Source organism: Hakea prostrata, chromosome 6 (assembly GCF_041222555.1).
Source record: "Hakea prostrata isolate BN-2017 chromosome 6, UWA_Hpros_2, whole genome shotgun sequence".
NCBI classification, from domain to species: domain Eukaryota; kingdom Viridiplantae; phylum Streptophyta; class Magnoliopsida; order Proteales; family Proteaceae; genus Hakea; species Hakea prostrata.
Genome location: NC_142605.1, coordinates 36,710,987 through 36,729,825, shown reverse-complemented (window position 1 = coordinate 36,729,825; position 18,839 = coordinate 36,710,987). Strand labels below are relative to the sequence as shown.

The window sequence follows — 18,839 nt, the reverse complement described above, 5'->3', positions numbered from 1 at the left end:
ATTTTTTGGAAAAACTGGTTATAGGCGACTAGATGGGTGTTTACGGTTCTTTCCTCAAATGTGCAGAGGATTCCTTGTGCAAGATTATATCTCGTGGCTGCTGGTTCTCTTATAAGTTTTGCTTATAATTTTACCTCTAAAAAAATTTCTATTATTGTTCATTAAAAGGAGTTCAACTTCAGTGTTGCACATTAATTGAGCTGTGTATGGTCACAATCAAATGAGTGGTCGAGGTTAAAATCTCAGACACTTATTTTGCCTTTTTTTGTTTTTTTGTTTGTTTTTTGTTACAGGTAGGTATGGTTGAAAAAAAAATCAAAGGAGTGGTTGAGATTTCGACCTCGGCCACTCATTGCATCCTCATTGTATGCAGTTCAGTGATGTACATTACAGCATTGAACCTCAATCCCACCTGGAGACCATCATGGTATGTTGGAGTCAAAAGAGTCATGTATTTATTAGGGATGGAACCTACACATACTGCTGGGGTTCTAATTCTGACATGTCTTTTGTCCTAGGCAACACTGACTACATCATCAATTCATCCCTCAACATTGATCGTTGGAGCTTTAGAGATTAAACCTGTTCTCTGCTTTAGCTTCTATTTTTCTGTCTTTTTGGGGTTATCAAACCTTCAGAAAATCAGAAGAAATAACAAATTTGAGTTCGATGAGGCAATCAATTTTCATCCTGAGCCACAAAAATCTCAATCATCATCCCAATAGCATCGAAGTTCTGAATAAAACAATGTAACTTTCAGGTTTAATAACTAAAACAAACAACATCACAGTATGATAAAATACAAGAAAACTGAAGTACCCAGCAAACAAAAAACTTCTATAGAGAATCTCAACATCGAATATTATGATCTAAAGGTGTGCATTGTCATTGAGAACTCCTCCTGGGATAGATGAATCATCTTCATCATCATCATCCAGGAAGTCATTTGTCTGTATTTGGGACAACTGTTGAAACTTTGGAACTTGTTCTTCTCTCTTCTTGGAGAATCTCTTAACATAAATACAAACACCAGAAACAGTTGCTATACATGAAATGACCAGTAACACTGCAACCCACTGAACACAAGAATGACAGATGCTCGTAAGAGGGCAGGTGCTTACTTAACATGAAGCCATAATTTAAGAAAGAAAAACCATGAAAACATGAAATGCTGAAATTAAATATGGAAACTAGGTCTGCTGTGATCCCTACCCAGTTGACAGTTATCATCTGAATAACAGATTATGATAATAACTAGCGCCTAATTTAGTTAGATGATTGATTGACAAATTTGTCCCGACAAAAAAGCAGCTGAACCTCTCAGTTTCCTCTCAGGAAAGCTGTCTGCTAAAATTTCCTTGATGAGAGATTGTGACTATTAGAAAGGAAAGTTAAGAGTTAGGATAAAAGGCACCTTGACTGAATTTTTTTAGCTTTGAGTGTTCTTGAGATTTCTCTGTTTCAATGGAGTTGTAAGGGATAATCATAAAGGAGCTAGTACATTGCAATATGAGGTCAAATATGGTCTTTCACTAAGACATAAAAGCAAACAAGAGTTGCATATGTAAAATGAGAACTCCCATCCATGCATACCTATGAAGGCATGCTTACTGGATGGCAAGAGAGGACCATTTACAGTTCCTAAACGTTGGCTTTATATTTTAAAAACAAACTCTCAGTGAATGTGATAACCTCTGTGGTTATGCTGACACTAGACCTGAGTCTAGATTAGTGACCAACCGATGTTCAATAATAACTCAAGAACACCAGAGACATGAGTTTCAAGCAGCACTAGATAAACAGACTAGTTTGGTAATGTTGATTAACTTCAAATTTCAGTTGTGAACTTTGAAATTATACTCAAGATTTCTCATTACGAGTTAGTAAACCCTCCTTATTTGTGAGCCAGTACATCTCTTTCTTTAATCTAGAAAAACAAAAACAAAATGCAGGAATGAAAAATCATACACACCTTAGTATTACTTTTGCCATCTCCATGTATAACTACTTTAGTGGTTGAATTTTCATTTGGTTCTGCAGCGGATGATAATGTAGAGTGAGAAAAGAACAAAATGAATGTCTGTTTTGGGTATCAGAAACTAAAGTCTGTACAAAAAATTCATGCTGTTCTATGAATAAGTTCTCAATCTCTGATTGATGACTTGGGGCAGTCTGGAGTTGAAAGAGAGGAAATGAAGATGAAGACCATATATTCAATCGGTTCTTTATTCTTCCAAAAAGAAAAAGAGAATTTAAAGAAAATGGAAGGAGAAAGAAAATCGAAAGGGTTTGAAAAGAAAAAAAACCTGTATCAGTTCTGGTAGGCAAAGAACAGTCAACGCTGCCTTTCCAATCTGGTGAACACTCGCACACATCACCTTCAACTAAGCATTCTGCTTCATGAAAACAGAAAAGTCGACCACAGGGAGCCCCAATGTGCTCGCAATGCTCACCAGTATATCCTGCAAGACACTTACAGGTGTAATTCTCGCCATGAACAATCTCCTCGCAGGTCGCCCCGTTTTCACACCAGAACGAATTAGTCCCGTCACACATCATCTGCTCCTCATCGCAAAACCTCCCCCTAGATCCAAAGAAAAAGAAACCATGCCGAATTAAAGTGGTTCCCAAAGAGAAAATTCTGAAAAATCAATAAGGAGAGACATTCGTACCCAAGGAATGATCGATCCCCTTCAAGGATGGTAGAAGGATCAGGGAGATTACAAATACAAGCGCCCATGTCATTGCAATTTCCAGTTTTGCATCGATTGTCCTTGCAAGGCAAAGCATTAGCTTTGAAGAACACCAACAGAAACAACGAGATGAGAAATAACTCTTTCCGCCCTAATTTAGATTCCCTTTCTTTTCCAGAAATGTGCATTTCAGCGACCAGACCAAAACAGAGAAACAGAGGTAGAGATTTGATGGTGTTCTTCACATTTTGATTTTCTCTGCAATTTCTCAGTTTTTTTGGGATCTTTACGTAAAGCCTTGGGGTTTAAGCAAAGTTTCAAGTTTCAACTTTCAACTAGGAATTACAAAGGAGTAGTAAACAAGTGAGAGCATAAAAAGTCAACGATAGAGGGAGAGACGTGGCGAGGACACGTGGAATTGAACGACGTGTGTTGGTCATGAAAACGTAATATATTTCCCTTCAAGTACTTTAAGAATACGGTGGAAAGTAGGAAGATTTCATGGCTATTTCTGTCATTCGCACGGTACAAGGATCCGCAATTGCCGCTTTGTCGAAGAACTGGAGAATGAATCGGACGGTTGAATCGGTTCAACAGATTCATATGAATCGTCCATTCTGATTCCTTTCATTTTCTTGGGAAAATTATGTGATTAGCTGCTTTTATGTTTCCCTTTACAAAAATAGTCAATCAATGTTTTACTTTATAAAATTAGTCAAAATTAAGTTTGCATTTACAAAACTAACAAAAATATTGATTTTTCATATTTTTTGTTACTTTTTACCTCCAAAACTGATCACATCAAGTGAAAAAATCATTATTTTGTCCATAAGAGAAAAATCATTATTTTTTATACCCTTTGGACATTTTCACCTTTATGCCGATATAGTCAATTTTAGGGATAAAAATGTCCAAACAAGTGAAAAAGCACAATTTTGACTAATTTTGTCAATGCAAACTTAGTTTAATTAGCTTTGTAAAGTAAAACATTGAGTGCTATTTTTGTATAAGAAAACTTAAAAACAACTAATCACCTAATTTTTCTCATTTTCTTTCTTCGTAGAGCAAAGTTAGTTAAATGGATTTCACCCTAAAAAGAAGAGTTAGTTAATGGATCTGGTCGGGCCGCCATCATGATTGGCTTTTACTGCATTTCTTGCAATGGTTTGGATGGCTCAGTTTGGAACCGAAGCATTGAAGAACGAGAGAAAAACCATAATTGCTTCTCTGCCTCGTCTCCGTTCTTCCCTGATAAAATGCAGAATTACCCATTAGAGGCTTAGAACTGAGAAGTTTTAACTTCCAACATTAGAATCGAAGTAGATCTTCCAAAAGATTTAACAGGACGAAGACAGAGGACTGAAACATGTTGCTTTAATTTCGATGCAGAACCCAAGTCCAGGGAAGCAAGAAATGGCAGGGCAAACCGGCAAAGGGCGAACATAGAAGAACTCAAGAAAGTGATCTTAGCAAGCTTCATTTGTAGAAGAAAGATCTAATCAAAAGATTCAAAACCTCTTAAATGACTTGCCCAAAGCCCAAATCCCACTGTTACTGTTATTCAGAGAAATCTCGAAATCCTCACTCAATCGACCAATCTGATCCGGGTTTCTGTACTTTCTCTGTTCACCAATCCCTGGCTTTTCTATGGATGAAGGATCTGCTATCTGAATTAAAATAAACATTGCCGGAATCCGGCCAAGACTGAGAAACTAGCCCTTTCGATCTACTCTAGCGAAGAGAGAATGAAATGAATTAAAGAACAATTTTTTTTAATCACTAAATTTCTGAGAGAAAAAGAGTATACAAAAACGAAATACTTTTTCCGAATTGTCGGATGGATATTATGTACATTTTTTAGTCTGTCCAGTCCAGAACCCCGTCTTTTTTTCCCTTGTTCTTCTTCAGATTGAAAAGCTAAAAACCTGGAACCGAAGAATATTCTCTGTAGAAATCAGGAATAACAGAAGCACTCCAGAGGCGTTCATTATAGGCTTCCTGCAACTCATCGGAAATGAATGGTGTTCTACAGAGTGGACAAGTTTTCTGATCATGATCCATCCACCGATCCAGGCAACTCTTGTGGAAGATGTGTCGGCAGTTCGTCAAGCGTCTAATCTCTTCACAGCCCTCGAACTCATAGAGACAGACAGCACAGCTTTCCGGCGTTTCGCGCTCCCCGGCGGTGACCAAGTCCTCGAATTTCACTACTGGTAGGATTTCTCGGATCAGAACTGCAGAAACAGAGTGGAATTCAGGTGGGTTGACGGGACGATCAGGCCAAGCAATGTCGGATTCGAGAAAATCTCCGAGACCCACCAATCGAAATAGCCAACATATGAGTTTTCTGACGATTCCCAGGATGGAAAGTGCATGAACAAGTAGCTTTGGAAGGAAAAGTTCTGTATAACCCACTGGGAAACCCATGGTGGAAGACCCTAAATGTTGCAGAGAGGAGTCACGAGAGAGAAATGCAAAGCTGGGCTTTGGTTCTTTACTCGTTTTGCTTTGGGTATTTAACATTTGTAACTACAAGACCCAACTCATCATCTGAACAAAGTCTGACCGATGTCGCCATGAAAGACAAAACATGAACAGAGGAAAGAGAGAGAAAGAGAGATCTGCCGCTACCCTTTTTTTGAACGAATAACGGCGAAGGGAACGCAAGCGCAACGAACCTTCAAATCTCCCTCGACGTGAAACGACAAAACTGCCCCTGTAATGCATTTACAATCCCAATTTGAATTGTGAATTAGTTGATTGCTGTTGTAATTTGTAATTTTACAACTCTCACGTGCTTCACATGTCGCACGTATGATTGGTTTATAAGTGACTCTCTCCAGTCACTGGAGAGAGGACCAATTAGATAAAACGGTCCTTCATTGAGGTCCCCCCCCTCCCCCACAGTGCCCATCAAGCTTTATTGATTGTTGCTTCTTGCTCTAATCCTATCTGACATTCCTCACCGAGTCCTCTCCAGTCACTGAAGAGGTTCATGAACCAAAACATCCATTATCCCTTATAAGTTGTGATAAATCAAATTGATAGAATGGTCCAGGCTCTCAATGCTAGGAACAATAAACCCACTAGTACTTCATATCACTTTTTAAATTTATATGCATTTTCATGTACTGTATGCAAAATCTTCTTCACACTTTGTGTGAGACCCACCTCTCAGTAATGATCAAATAAATCAGAGATAGATAGAGTTTCCTCCTAAACATGAGGTGAAAGATATGAAAGAAGTACAATTTTCTATCCATTAGATTAAAAGATCATAACTCGAGCTAGAGCACATCTAATAAGTAGGCTGCTACGATGCCGATGCGAACATACCCCTTTGTCATTCTTATATTATTTCCCAACTTTGTTTGATAATATATCAATCTATTTTGGTTCTTTTTAGGTTTGTCTTTTTCAGCTTCTTTGTTGTACCTATCCCACACATATGCGCCCAACGAATAAACACGCGCAAGAGAGCAAAAGGGTGTCATTTCAAGAATGCATACAAATTAAGAGTCCGAATCCTCTACCCATCAAAGTAGAAGTTGTTGTGCATCTTATTTTTTATTCATTTTATCAGCATTCAGAGGTTGGTCTCTCCCTACTATATAATTATTATATAATAGAAAAATGAGAGAGAAGCATAGAATTCTATCCTGACGGGAAGAGGATCCAGACTCACCAATTGAAGCTGCCCTAACTACACAACATGGGGTCCTGACTCCTGCGTCCAGGTGGGAGAGGGAGCGCAGCGCAATGGAAGCTGGTGGCATGGTGAGGCGAAGTCGGTGGGAATGCACTCAGGAACCATACCTACCCACGCACCTTGTATATATTTTTTATAGGTGCAAACGCCAAAGCCTTCTTCTTCACCTTCAGATTAGCAGCAACACACAGCCGACGACCTGTCTGTCACGCTGCTTTGGGCTTTGTCTTACCCAGCCAAGACATTTAGACCCCACATCCCCTGTTTTTTGACCTCTTCCTCTTATTTTCTTCTCCCCAACTTGGACTGTAGCCTTCTACAGGGTCACCATGTCTCCTACACCCATAAGCCTTCCATCCTTTTCTATCTTCTCATCTCACAGAATTCCTTTTCCCTTCTCTAAATTATGAGAGAGCCCATATATTTTATTGGACACAGCATCTCATAATGCCAAAGTAGATATTCGCACAAATCAAAAGGTAAGATTTGTGAGAGACAGATTCCATTATAAAAATCTAAATCCCAGTGATTCCAAAGTTCTCTGTAGAGCTATGGTTCTTAGTTCACCATGTGAAACAGGGTTATAGGACTAAAATTTACTCTATTTAAAGGGATTATTAAGAAGAAGGTGAACAGTACTAATTGGGTTGCCAACTCAGAAGTTTCAGCTCTGTTGCTGTTCATGAGCTATGTGTAGTACTGTATTGCTCGACATGAGGAATATGGCTCTGCTGCTCACAAACGGGAATCTCAGAAGTTGTCTGTGGAAGAACAGTGAGGGTTAACTTTAATTCTCATTCTCCACTTATCCATCTTAATAAACAACAAGATTAAAGGAGTTTTCTGCAGTAAGTTAAAAATCAAGCGGCAACTTCTGACCAACTTGAACTAAAACATTACTTAATTTGGTTAACCTAGGTATAATCAAATGGCAACTTGTACTGCAATCCAATTGTCATTTGCAAGCAAGAGTAATCTCACAACCTGTCTCTCCCAGTCTTTCTTTTATAATAAAAGAAGAATGAAAGAAGCACTTAGTTGATCATTTAGCAGAATGAGAGCTGATGTGTCTCACATGGCTGCTTTTCTAGTTCTTATCCTTGTTTCTGCAAGTGGGCTTATGAAGAACAAGATTCATGAATCTTTCTTATTCAGAAAAGCTGGAATCAAGGTAGGAATTTTGATTGAAGACGCAAACCCAACCCAATTAATTTAGTCATTAGCCATTATCATCTTGTAAGCGTGTGGTCCATGCATCAGTTGTTAACTTTAATGAGCATGAACATCCATACCTGGGTATTTAATTTTCTTAATTAAAGCATTAGTGTTTTCATTCGTTTGCTTCAGGATTCCTTTCAAAAAGCTGGAGGTGCATAAATCTTAGTTTGAAGGTTAAGTTGCTTCTTAATCTCGGTTTTCCTGGAAGAGTTTATCACTATGAGCTGGTACTTTTCTTTTCTCTTAAAGTTAGAAGCCTAGAAGGTGATTCTTTTTGTGTCTCATCAGGAAATAAAGTTAGGGTGCAGGAATAGCGTTTAGCAGGAGAGACTAGTAAGGAAATTAAGCTAGGGTATCTAATCTAACCTCCTTTCTTAAAAGCTGTACATGGGTGTAGTAATTAATATTCAAACTCCACCTTATAAACAGTGAGAACTGAGAAAAGGGTTTGTTGTCATAAATCTTAATTAGTATGTTTTCCACAGATGGGTTTCAGCCAATAATAATCTACACACCAGGAATCCCATAAAAAGCCTTCACCATTTAGAATCATAGATGCCAATCAACCCCTCTTTCTCTCTTTCACAGATGCCAATCAATCTCTCTCTCTCTCTCTCTCTCTCTCTCTCTCTCTCTCTCTCTCTCTCTCTCTCTCTCTCTCTCTCTCTCTCTCTGTTCATATCAGAGAGAGTCACTGAGCTATTTGGCCACATAAGTGGTCTGCTTGACAAGTAATCATTTCGATTAGTATCTTATCATTGTCTCTGTTCTCTCATGCTGACCACACAATCCTTATTAACTAAAATACGTTATCTTCTATTCAAAGTGTTCACCCTGGTTTCTACTCTCTCTTGTCTTTTGATATGGATTATCTTGTGAACCTGTCTTCATCAATAATGTCTTAACTAATCTAGTTTCGCGATTTTGATGTAACATGCGAAACTTCACCACTCAAAATCTAATCTACTCTTAATCAAGATTGCTCCTTCATCCTTTCTCATCCTAATCAAATTTAATTTTCAAATCAAAACTAAACTAAATGGTTCTCAATAGACAGCTTAATTAAAACAAACAATTAACAAATGCCTAGTTTATCAAATTAGCTGCCTTTCTGGTATGCCTTAAAAGTTAATACCCCCCTTGTTTTACTCATTTTATTATCCTTATGCCTAGAATCAACGTGGGGAGGTGATGGAGAAAATGAAGTTCAGTTATGGCTTTCAACTGATACAATTAAGAATCTTCCCTTAAACACTAAAATAGAATGGAATGGGAATTGGAAAATGGTCTCCATATCTTTTCATGGGTGGGTATGATTTCCATGCCCCCATTTGTGATTAGATGATGATAAGGTGGGGACCCTAAAGCCATGTGGGGATGTTGGTTTGTGATTTTTGTACCAACCACTTTGATCTGTCTATGTAGCAGTGCAATGTAATGCCATCGATCTACAATACTGAAACTCTAATCTATCCTATTTGATAATCTGAAATTTTCTGATGAAACCAATCCCCCTTTTTGTAATATTACATTTCAAAATTAACAGGAATATAAAGCTTGCCACATCAATTATCAATACCCTTTAATTAGTTCCTTCCAAAACTTCACTGGGCTTACATCCAACTTGCCAACTCTATGGGCTCTACATGGGCTAGTCTATGGTCCCCCACTCTATGGGCTAGTCTGCAGTCCAAGTAGCTTGATGGACCTCCATGAACCAATCCAAGCCTGAGATCCCTGTTGCCTGCCAAGGCAGCCCACTTTTGCCCTCCCAGGCAGCCATTTTATCTGATTTTGTCTTTTTTTGTTTTTCTTTTTTCCCTTCTCTAAAGAGACTTAGGAAAAGAGTTCAGCACTTGTATGTACCTAAACAAGTGTTCAATATTGTACTGTTGGCATTTTCCTGTAAGAATAGCCGAAATACAAGTTTTTGCTGGCCAAAGATACAAGGTTAAGAGATTTGCGAATTCTCTGTGAACTGATAATAAAGATCAGAAGCTCAGAGCTTTGAGTTTCTGTAGCAGTAGTAACCATTATAGAACTCATCTGTCACTATCCAAGAGAGGGACTGGATTTTTCCACTAGCTTGGTAGGGGTGACTTGATTTGACTCAGGATTTGAAAGTACGCTATATGTTCCAACAGTACTAAAACAGTCTTCTTGACAATTCAACTATGTTTAACTGTGAACTGAAGTGACAATTGAAATTGATATACTGTCTTTAAAATATATAAAACAAACATTCAACCGCCACTCATCAGATGCCTACTTAAATGCCAGGTGTACTAACCAAAATCCTAAGATTTGTATCAATAGATGAACATAAAGCCTTGTGTATCTATAATTGGAGGGTGTCTCAAGTTTTCTTCTGAACAGAAAAGAAAATTGAAAAAAAGATGTCAATTAGGTCTGTTATTAGCTTCGATAATGCAGTCTTGAAGGCTGGTTGTCTTGTTCGAGGGGGCCAAGATAATCTGTAAAGTTGTCTCCTTGAGCTATATGTATTATCTTATATATATAAGATATATATATCCTTCATTCTATTATTAAGAATACAAATACAAAAAGATGGAAAAGAGAGACAGCACATGATGGGCAGGAACCCAAAGGTACACAATAAATAAAGATAAAGCAGAAATATTGCATTTGGAGCTGTGATATAATAAAAGAACAGGAAAGGACTCTGTGAGCAACCATGATGGCCTATTCCCCTCACAGAGATTTTTCTTGTTAAAATATTAAGAACAAAGAAACACACACTTCAGACTTGAGAGCCCTGCTCCTCTCCCTTCATCTTTGAGATTTAGAGTTTTGTTGACTACAAATCTTATGGTGACAAGTGAAAAGTTCTCTCTGGCATTGTTTGTAGTCACTAATCCAATCTCGCATAAAGATAAACATTTATGAATCTACCAAACTATGAAACCTGCAACAAATGGGTAAGTACTTAAGGAGCTAGATCCTAATCTTTTTAAATTTGATGCTACAACTCTCTTGGCTAGATCTATGCTTCCGCAGGGACCACCAATGCTATGTGACTTAGTGGTGAGCCCTTGGGAAAAAAGAGAGGGACTACTACCGTTCAGCGTTTACCATACTATTGTGGATCTTCTGTAAGGTACAAGTTCCATTTCATCCACAGTGAAAACAAAACTTCTCAATGTATGGTGGTTGGGGGTGTTGGGGAGGGGGAGGGTAGTGATGCTTGGTTCCCTAACTGCTGAATTTGGTGATAAAAAGTTATCACCATGCGTCAAAAGTTCAAATATATCTAATTCAGGCCAACCAAACAGTCAATCAGACTGTAACAACTCCTCAAAGCTAGCCGTTGGAGCTGAACCATTGTGAGTCTTGAGTTGTTGGTTCATTGAGGTTGGACAAGTCTTGATAGAGTCCTTTTATGTTTACAACACATTAGAGGTTGTTATGTTTTCTACCCCTTTATTTTGTCTGTCATTAACTTTATAATTTAAGGGTTGGATTGCTATCTTTTATCAATTATGCTTAAAAGCTACCTCCTCGGGATATCCCTGATAAAATCTGTATCACAGATTCACAGGCACCAAGGAAAAGAAAGAAAGAAAAAAAGCACCAAGGGTTTTCATTTTTGCATTCTTTTTATCCTTTGGATTTGGAGCCCACCCAATGTTTTTTCCCCATTACATTTGTTTTTTCTAGTGGAGTCGTTGATGAGATAATGACATCCTAAACCAATTCAAATTCCACCCACCCAAACAACTGGTAAAAACAAAGGGAGCTAGCTAGAAAGCAAGTAATAGCATTAACAAGACAAAGAACGAAACATTGTAACAAGACAAAGAAACCAAAGTGGCTCATATGACAAGGAAGAAAAACAAAAGGAAAAGAGAAGATAAAAGGAACCCCTACCTTTGGGACCTGGGGTTTTCATTTATGGCTTTATCTGAAGCATGGCCCAGCTCTCTCTTTTCTTCTTTTCCTCAGTCTTTGAAATCTCCAAAGTCCAAATGAACATTAAAGTCGATCATCAGATTCTTTTTGGTAGAGCGGTCATCAGATCAGATCAACTGCTTCCGTTCTCTTTACGAAGAGTTTTACGGTCGGGGCTCTTCTCTTTTCACCTACTTTAGTCACAGAAGCGCAATTGCAGAGCTGCAATAACTCCACATTGATTGGGTTTCAGTTTAGAAAAGCATTAGTAGAGCAGTTAACATTTTGACCCCCTCAATTAATTCTCTGTGTTTTTTTTCTTCTTTTTGTTCCCCGGTTCAAACGTTCTTCTGCATTAAACCCTCTCGGCCTCCATTAAAAATTTTTAATTGTAAGTTTCTCGTTTTCCAATCTTACACAAGATATCAGAACCCCTAGTTTACGGATCACAATTTTATCTGTCACCGTTCCCCACCTTGTGGTATTGTGGCGGGAATTGGGATGCGCAATGCCCTAAAGGACAAGAAACAGGCACTCATGGCAGCAGGTGCACCTCTCAAAACCCAAATCCAAATCCAACCCATCAAACCCAGAAGACGAAAGCGTCGTGAAACCACCATTTCCGCCTCCGCCGCCGCCCCCAACTCGCCGGATCACTCCTCCTCCGCCGGAGATCTCACCCTCCATGTTCATCTCCGTAAACGAGACCCTCCCACTATTGTAGCCCCTGAAGACTCTTGGTGCTGCACTTCTTCCAAATATAACCCTTCCCCTTCTGTTCCTCCACCACCACCACCACCGCCACCTCGTCCTGTGGCAATTACCATTAACTCCTCCTCCACCACTTCTCTGTCTACGTCACAATCTCCGTCAGAGTCACTGGTAGCAATTCCTAAGCTTAGCTTTTCTTCTAGTACTGGTTCTCCAGTTATGGACTCTTCCGCTTCCGCTAGTATTTGTGTCAATGGCGGTGGTTCTTTCGGCTCATTTCCTTCCAGTTACAGTAAATTTAACTCTTGCCTGAACGCCGGGCTCTTAAACCCAATGTCTCCTCCGCCGCAGCCACCTCTCGATAAAACCAGATCAAGTCCGACGCTCTTCGAGATGATGGCAAACGAACCCGATTGTCAACCCAGGAACTCCATTCTATCAGATCACCCTCCAGTTCTTCCAGGGAAATTTCAAAACACTATTCAGGATACTCAAGCACTGTTGCAGCAGCGAGTGGCAGAGATCTTAGGGAGTTGCAGCCCTGGGAACCAGTTTAACGATCCCACTTCCAGTGACGTTAAGCTTACTCTGAGCTCCAAGGATGGATTGACGATTTCCTTGAATGTGCACCGCCATATACTTGTTGCCCACAGTAGGTTCTTCGCCGCCAAGCTCTCAGATCGATGGTCCAAGCAACAGCGACTTCCGTACGTTATTGAGATCTCCGATTGCGAAGATATCGAAATTTACCTGGAGACTCTGGGGTTGATGTATTGTAAGGATATTCGGAAGAAGCTCATGGAAGAAGATGTCTCCAAAGTACTTGGTATCTTGAAGGTAAGGTGACCTTGATGAGTCGATTCTTCCTCTTTTATGCGAGTTCAGTTGGTATTTAATTTTATTCTGGTCGAATGGTTTCAGGTTTCGTCTGCAATTGTGTTCGACGCTGGAGTTCTGTCTTGTCTAGAGTACTTAGAAGCAGCTCCATGGGCGGAAGACGAAGAGGAGAAGGTGGCCTCGCTCTTGTCGCAGCTTCATTTGGAGGGGGCTGGAGCAGGAGAAGTGCTGAAGAGAGTTTCGGTTGAAGTGCCAACTGGGGTTGAGAACGAGAAAAACAGCAGCAACAACAACGAGGAAGTTCTTCTAAGGCTTTTGCAGGTAGTTCTCGAAGGTAAAGACGAGAAGGCAAGGAAAGATATGAAAGTCTTGGTCTCCAAAATGCTTCGAGAGAACTCATCCCAGAATGACCTTAGTAAAGACTCCCTTTACTCTGCGTTACACGGATGTCTGCAACTCCTTCGCGGGCATTTCCTCAGGGCGGCGTCATCGGAACTGCATGAAGTTGGTCAGATTGCACGCCAGGCCGATAATCTGCACTGGATTCTGGATATTCTGATCGATCGCTTGATTGCGGAGGATTTCTTGAAGACTTGGGCGTCTCAAGGGGATCTGTCAGAGGCGCATTGTAGGGTTCCGGCGGTTCATCGGTATGAGGTGAGCAGAGTAACAGCAAGGCTCTTTGTTGGGATTGGGAAGGGACAGATCTTGGCCTCCAAGGAAGTGAGATGCTTGCTCTTGCAGACATGGCTGGATCCTTTTTATGACGATTTCGGGTGGATGAGGAGAGCATCCAAAGGTCTCGATCGTCACCTCATTGAGGAGGGTCTCAGCAACACCATTCTTACCCTGCCATTGCCCTTACAACAGGAGATTCTCATGTCCTGGTTCAATCGATTCCTGAATTCCGGTGACGATTGCCCCAACATACAAAGAGGTTTCGAGGTTTGGTGGAGAAGGGCTTTCTGGAAACGAAATGGCGGACCTGAGCAGCCTCCACAACTCCGATTTGCCGTTCTCTCTTCCGACCACTAGTGAAAGTAGAACGATGGGTTGTTGGGGATCGAACCGTTCGACATTGTATGAAATCGACGTTTTCCACAGCATTTACACTTGGTGTTGCAACTTGCAAGAACCTGCGGTCCAGCACCACCCACAACTGCACACTCATATGATGTTACTTTTTGCCATTTTTTTCCTGTGGAGCATTTCGTCGAACGCATGCATTTACTTCCTAGTGGGTTTTTCGTCCCTTCCTTTTAGTGTCCAAAATCGACAATACCTGGTTTTTCTGGTTGGAGATTGGAAACAAGTCTACTCTCAATGTTGACTGGGAATTTGGGGGGAATTGGTGGCGTCATGCGTGTAATGAAGCTCGTTCAGTTGGAACGAAAACCATGAAATTACAGTGATCTTCGTTTGATAGTTTTGTTAATTCCATAACCAATGATCTTTCCCGTCGCCAGAATCCATGGAAGAAGGAGAGGACGAACTGGGGAAAGCGCAGTGGCCTGCCTCGGCCTCACCAGCATTGACTCATCTATTTACTACTTTACCCCTAGCCGTCACAATGCGGTCTCGGAATCATGATCTTGCGCCGGGTTTAAAGTTAAACCATTCGCTACTCAATTTAAATTTATAATTAAAGTTTAAGGTCTTGGTGTTCGGTGTCGTATTGGGGTAATTTTAAGAGACGGATCCTACAAGAGTATCGCCTCTGGCCATGTATTTAGTGTAATTTAATGGAGAGGGTATTGGATGTGTAAAATTACAACTATTATCGTATTGTTTAAATACTTTAAACCTTGGCTATAATTCTTTGTTTTGTTGTCTATTGAAATTCTATAAATCTTACAAAACCACCTCTAGAATTATAGAAATTTATTTAATATTGGTTGGGTAAAATTAATTTTTTTATTGTTTTATTTTCAATCTATAATGTATTTTTTTTTTGCGCCTTGATTACATCCTTAGGGGATGCTTGTCAACCACAAGGGTTGAACCCATGACCTCTCCACTAAAAAATATGGATCTTACCATTTTACCAAAATTACATTGACAATTGTGATGTTTATTATAAATGCTAATCATGTGAGACATTTTAAGAGTATATCATTTCTTTTTTATTATTTCTTAGTAATTTTGAACTACTTTGTTCATACACCATGCATGATATTTATTGGAAAAACTTTAAGGACACTCCAAGATAATTTGTGAAAAGTATAATACCCCAAAACTATGCCAAATTGGCAATGATTTTCTTTTTTTCATTAAAAATATTGATTAGTTAAAATAAATGATAAATATACTTTAGTTGTATTGTTCTAGATCTTATAATATAAAATGAAGAATTAAAGATAAATCAACAAGATGAAATTAAGAATTTAATATTTTTAGGGGCAACATTGTAAAGTAACAAGAGATTAATAGTAATGTATGAATTATGAGATTATCTAAGGATGACTTAACAAAATTTGCTAACAGAAGTGTACCATTGTGAAAATTTAAGAGACATCTTTAGTTGTCTTTGTCAAGTTGATATCTTTTGGGGGTGTCCATCATTTTTGCGAAATATTTGAAGTGTCTCTTAAATTTTTTTTTTTTAAAAAGAAATAGATTATGCATGATTGAGGATAATAAATAATCATACAAAAATCACATTAATAATCAAAATATATGCAGCTATTGTATTTAATTATTCTATGTATCTAATTATAATTCAACACAATGATTTTGAAGATGATTGACATATTGGAGGAAATTGAAATATTACTGACCTATAAGAAGAAAATCTGAGGTATATTTTTATTATAATGTCATAACAATATGAATTAAATTATACTATTTCTTTTTAATAGCTGAATGATTTTCCAAATTCTTCAATTACAAAATGTAACGTATTTCAATATATATATTGGGTGCTTCTACCCTAATCTTTTTATTGTGAATTATATCGAAAAAAGAACTATAATTTTAAGTATTATTATATAAATTAGCTAAATAGAGTTATAAATTTGCAATTGTGGGGTAAAGTTAATTGAAATTGTTGTGGTATAAAGTTAGTTTGATAAGAGGACTTTATAATATATATATATATATAATAAAAATTTATACATGCAAATGCATATGCAACTATATATGAGAAAAAAATGAAAAAAAAAATATTGAAGTATAAATTTGAAAAAAATAGTTAAATAGATCATCATATTAAAAGTAATTTATCTATGAATTTCAAAATAATTAATTGATGTCTATAACATCATACATTCAATTCATATTAGAATGTTATTTCGTTCGTATCATTCTAATGCTTAGATGTTCCTTTGGATATGAGTTTATGTCTGTTTGTTTAATTTTATTATCTTTTAAAAAATTATTCAATTGTATTGTATTTCATTACTTTATTAAGAAAAATATATATCTTACAAAATATCAAGATTCGTATCCCAACTCATATTCTATTATTATTTAAAAAAATACAAAGAATAAATAAAATAAAATGAAGTTGTTTGGTCAACCCTAAATAAGTTTAGGGGGATGGATAGATTCTCATAGGAAAAAATGGATATAGAAATTGAGAAATTCAAATTTAAGAAAAATTATAAATTATTATTATTAGGGATAATTACTATTGCCCCTTTGTACTTTGGTTTTATTACTAATCAAACATCTTTCTTTATTAAATTACTGTTGCCCCCTCACTTCTAACGGTGTTAAGTGGTTGTTAACATCAAATATGTAATGTCTATTTTGCCCTTCATTAAAATTAATAAGTTAAAAAATATGACATTACCTTCATTTTTAGAAACTATATTGAATGTCAATTATATCCTTAAAATCTTATATTTTACAATAAATTTTGGCTTTGGTGGGACCACACACTTTGTACAATCGTTAGCATATATTAGAAGATTTTCAATTTTCAACTTTGAATTACATTTGAATAATTTCTTAATATTTTAGTTTCTATTTTAAGTTTTATTTAATCACATATTTTCTTTATTCGGCGATTTCTTTTTAGAGAAGAAAATTCAAGTCTTTTCTTCATTCGGTAGTTTCTTTTTAGAAAAGAAATTTTAATTTAAAGTTAAATTTTCTCCATAATTAATTAAGGATAGTATTATAACTTGCAAAAGAGTAAATAAGTAAAGAGATAATTGTAGGGTTATTTTTGGGTTTTGAAAAAAATATATAGATGCCACATCATCAGTAAACTAACTGAGCTTAACGGAAGGGGGCATTAGTAATTTAGACAAAGTTAAAGGTTGGATTAGCAATTTTAAAAAGTAGAGGGGATAAAATAGTAATAAAATCAGAGTACAATGGGGCAACAGTAATTATCCATTATTATTATTATTTATTTATTTGATAGAAAGAATTTAATAAAATTAAGATAGTTTTTTAAGGCAGCTAATCTATCAAGAATATTATGATAATTTCTAATTTAAAAAAAAAAAGAAACTCAAATCGGGGAATGAGATAACTCTATAAGACCTTATTTCTTAAAAATAAAAAATAATCAAATCTCAAATAAAGAATTTTGGTTTTTATGAAGATAAAATTATATTAAAAAAAAAAAGAAGATTTTTCAATAAAAAAGGGGGGAAAGAGTTTTTATTTTTTTTATTTTTAATTATCTTTTAAGAATTTAATATATTGTACTATATTTCATTATTTATTAAGAAAAAAACATATCTTAAGATTCCCATCTCAAACTATATTCTTTTTCAAAATCATGGCCAAAATCAAGGCTAAAATCATTGTCAGAATCAGGACTAGAATCAATGGGTCAAGTTGTTAGGGCCAAATTTGCACCCCTACAACATGTAAGATATGTTCAATACTTTCTAAATATTATATCACATTTTGCCCAAGTGATGCAGAACTTGTCACACACTATCTGGCTATACATATTGAAGGAGTGAATCAAGTGCTCTGAAATTCATCCCTGAAGTTGATATTCACAGCCATGATCCGAATGAGCTCGTACGTAAGTTGATATTCACAACCATGATCCGAATGAGCTCGTAGGTAAGTTGATATTCACAGCCAAGTTATTTGTATTTATTTTTTAAGTGAAGTTGATGTTAGTTTTTTTGTTGACAGCAATGAGGATCAATATTTTGAACGAAGATGGGTATTTCTTCTGTTAGACGAAGAAAGATGATCTTAGAAGATCAACACAGGGCAGTTGGGTGAGCAACGGAAAGCCACCCCAAATGGTTGGGCCACGCCGGGTTTTCAAGGGGTATAAAAGCACGTACACCTTCGTCCCGTATAGGGGCAACGAAGCCAATGTGAATGGGTTTACGATGAATTCACCAATGACTTGGGTGATGACCTCATGGCAGTTTATCATTTGAGAAAAAAGATGAGCAGAAAATGATCATCTTTTAATTTTGTTGGATGTGTTTTTTTTCTAGTTTTGTTGGTTGAATCAGATTATCTTTTGGTTTTGTTTGAACGTTCGAAATCCTGTTAATTCTTAAACTAGTTTAATTTTGTTGTATCTGTTCTTTTTTAGTTTTGTTGGTTGGATCAGTTCATCTTTGTTTGAAAGTTGTAAATCAAGTCTTATAACTAAACAAGGACTGTAGTCATGCTTCTTCAGGATTGGATTCAAAGTTCATCTGGATGGACAAGTAACAGTAGCCGACATTTAGAGAGTAATGACAAATGTGATGAGCCCGAATAGGGTTTGGGCTAAAGATTTTAGCCCTAAGGGTGGGTTAATGCCAAAATGGCCCTAATCTTGACCTTGA

General features: G+C 37.2%; 2 protein-coding genes and 1 pseudogene across 2 annotated transcripts; 1 reads left to right on the top strand and 2 right to left on the bottom strand.

Annotated features, from left to right (window-relative positions):
* Positions 1–220: 220 nt before the first annotated feature.
* Positions 221–2,988, bottom strand: LOC149013790 (uncharacterized). Its single transcript, XM_089159972.1, has 4 exons — positions 2,673–2,988; positions 2,307–2,584; positions 1,973–2,034; positions 221–1,076 (listed from the first exon to the last, which is right to left on the bottom strand). The coding sequence occupies exons 1-4, from the start codon at positions 2,879–2,881 to the stop codon at positions 870–872; spliced, it is 756 nt and encodes a 251-aa protein (XP_089016098.1). The 5' UTR covers positions 2,882–2,988; the 3' UTR covers positions 221–869.
* Positions 2,989–3,808: 820 nt separating this feature from the next.
* LOC149013789 (brassinosteroid-responsive RING protein 1 pseudogene) lies at positions 3,809–5,301 on the bottom strand (annotated as a pseudogene).
* A 6,189-nt stretch (positions 5,302–11,490) lies between these two features.
* LOC149013788 (BTB/POZ domain-containing protein At1g63850-like) lies at positions 11,491–14,676 on the top strand. Its single transcript, XM_089159773.1, has 2 exons — positions 11,491–13,077; positions 13,162–14,676. Exons 1-2 carry the CDS (start codon positions 12,031–12,033, stop codon positions 14,110–14,112), a joined length of 1,998 nt encoding a protein of 665 aa, XP_089015899.1. The 5' UTR covers positions 11,491–12,030; the 3' UTR covers positions 14,113–14,676.
* Positions 14,677–18,839: the final 4,163 nt, after the last annotated feature.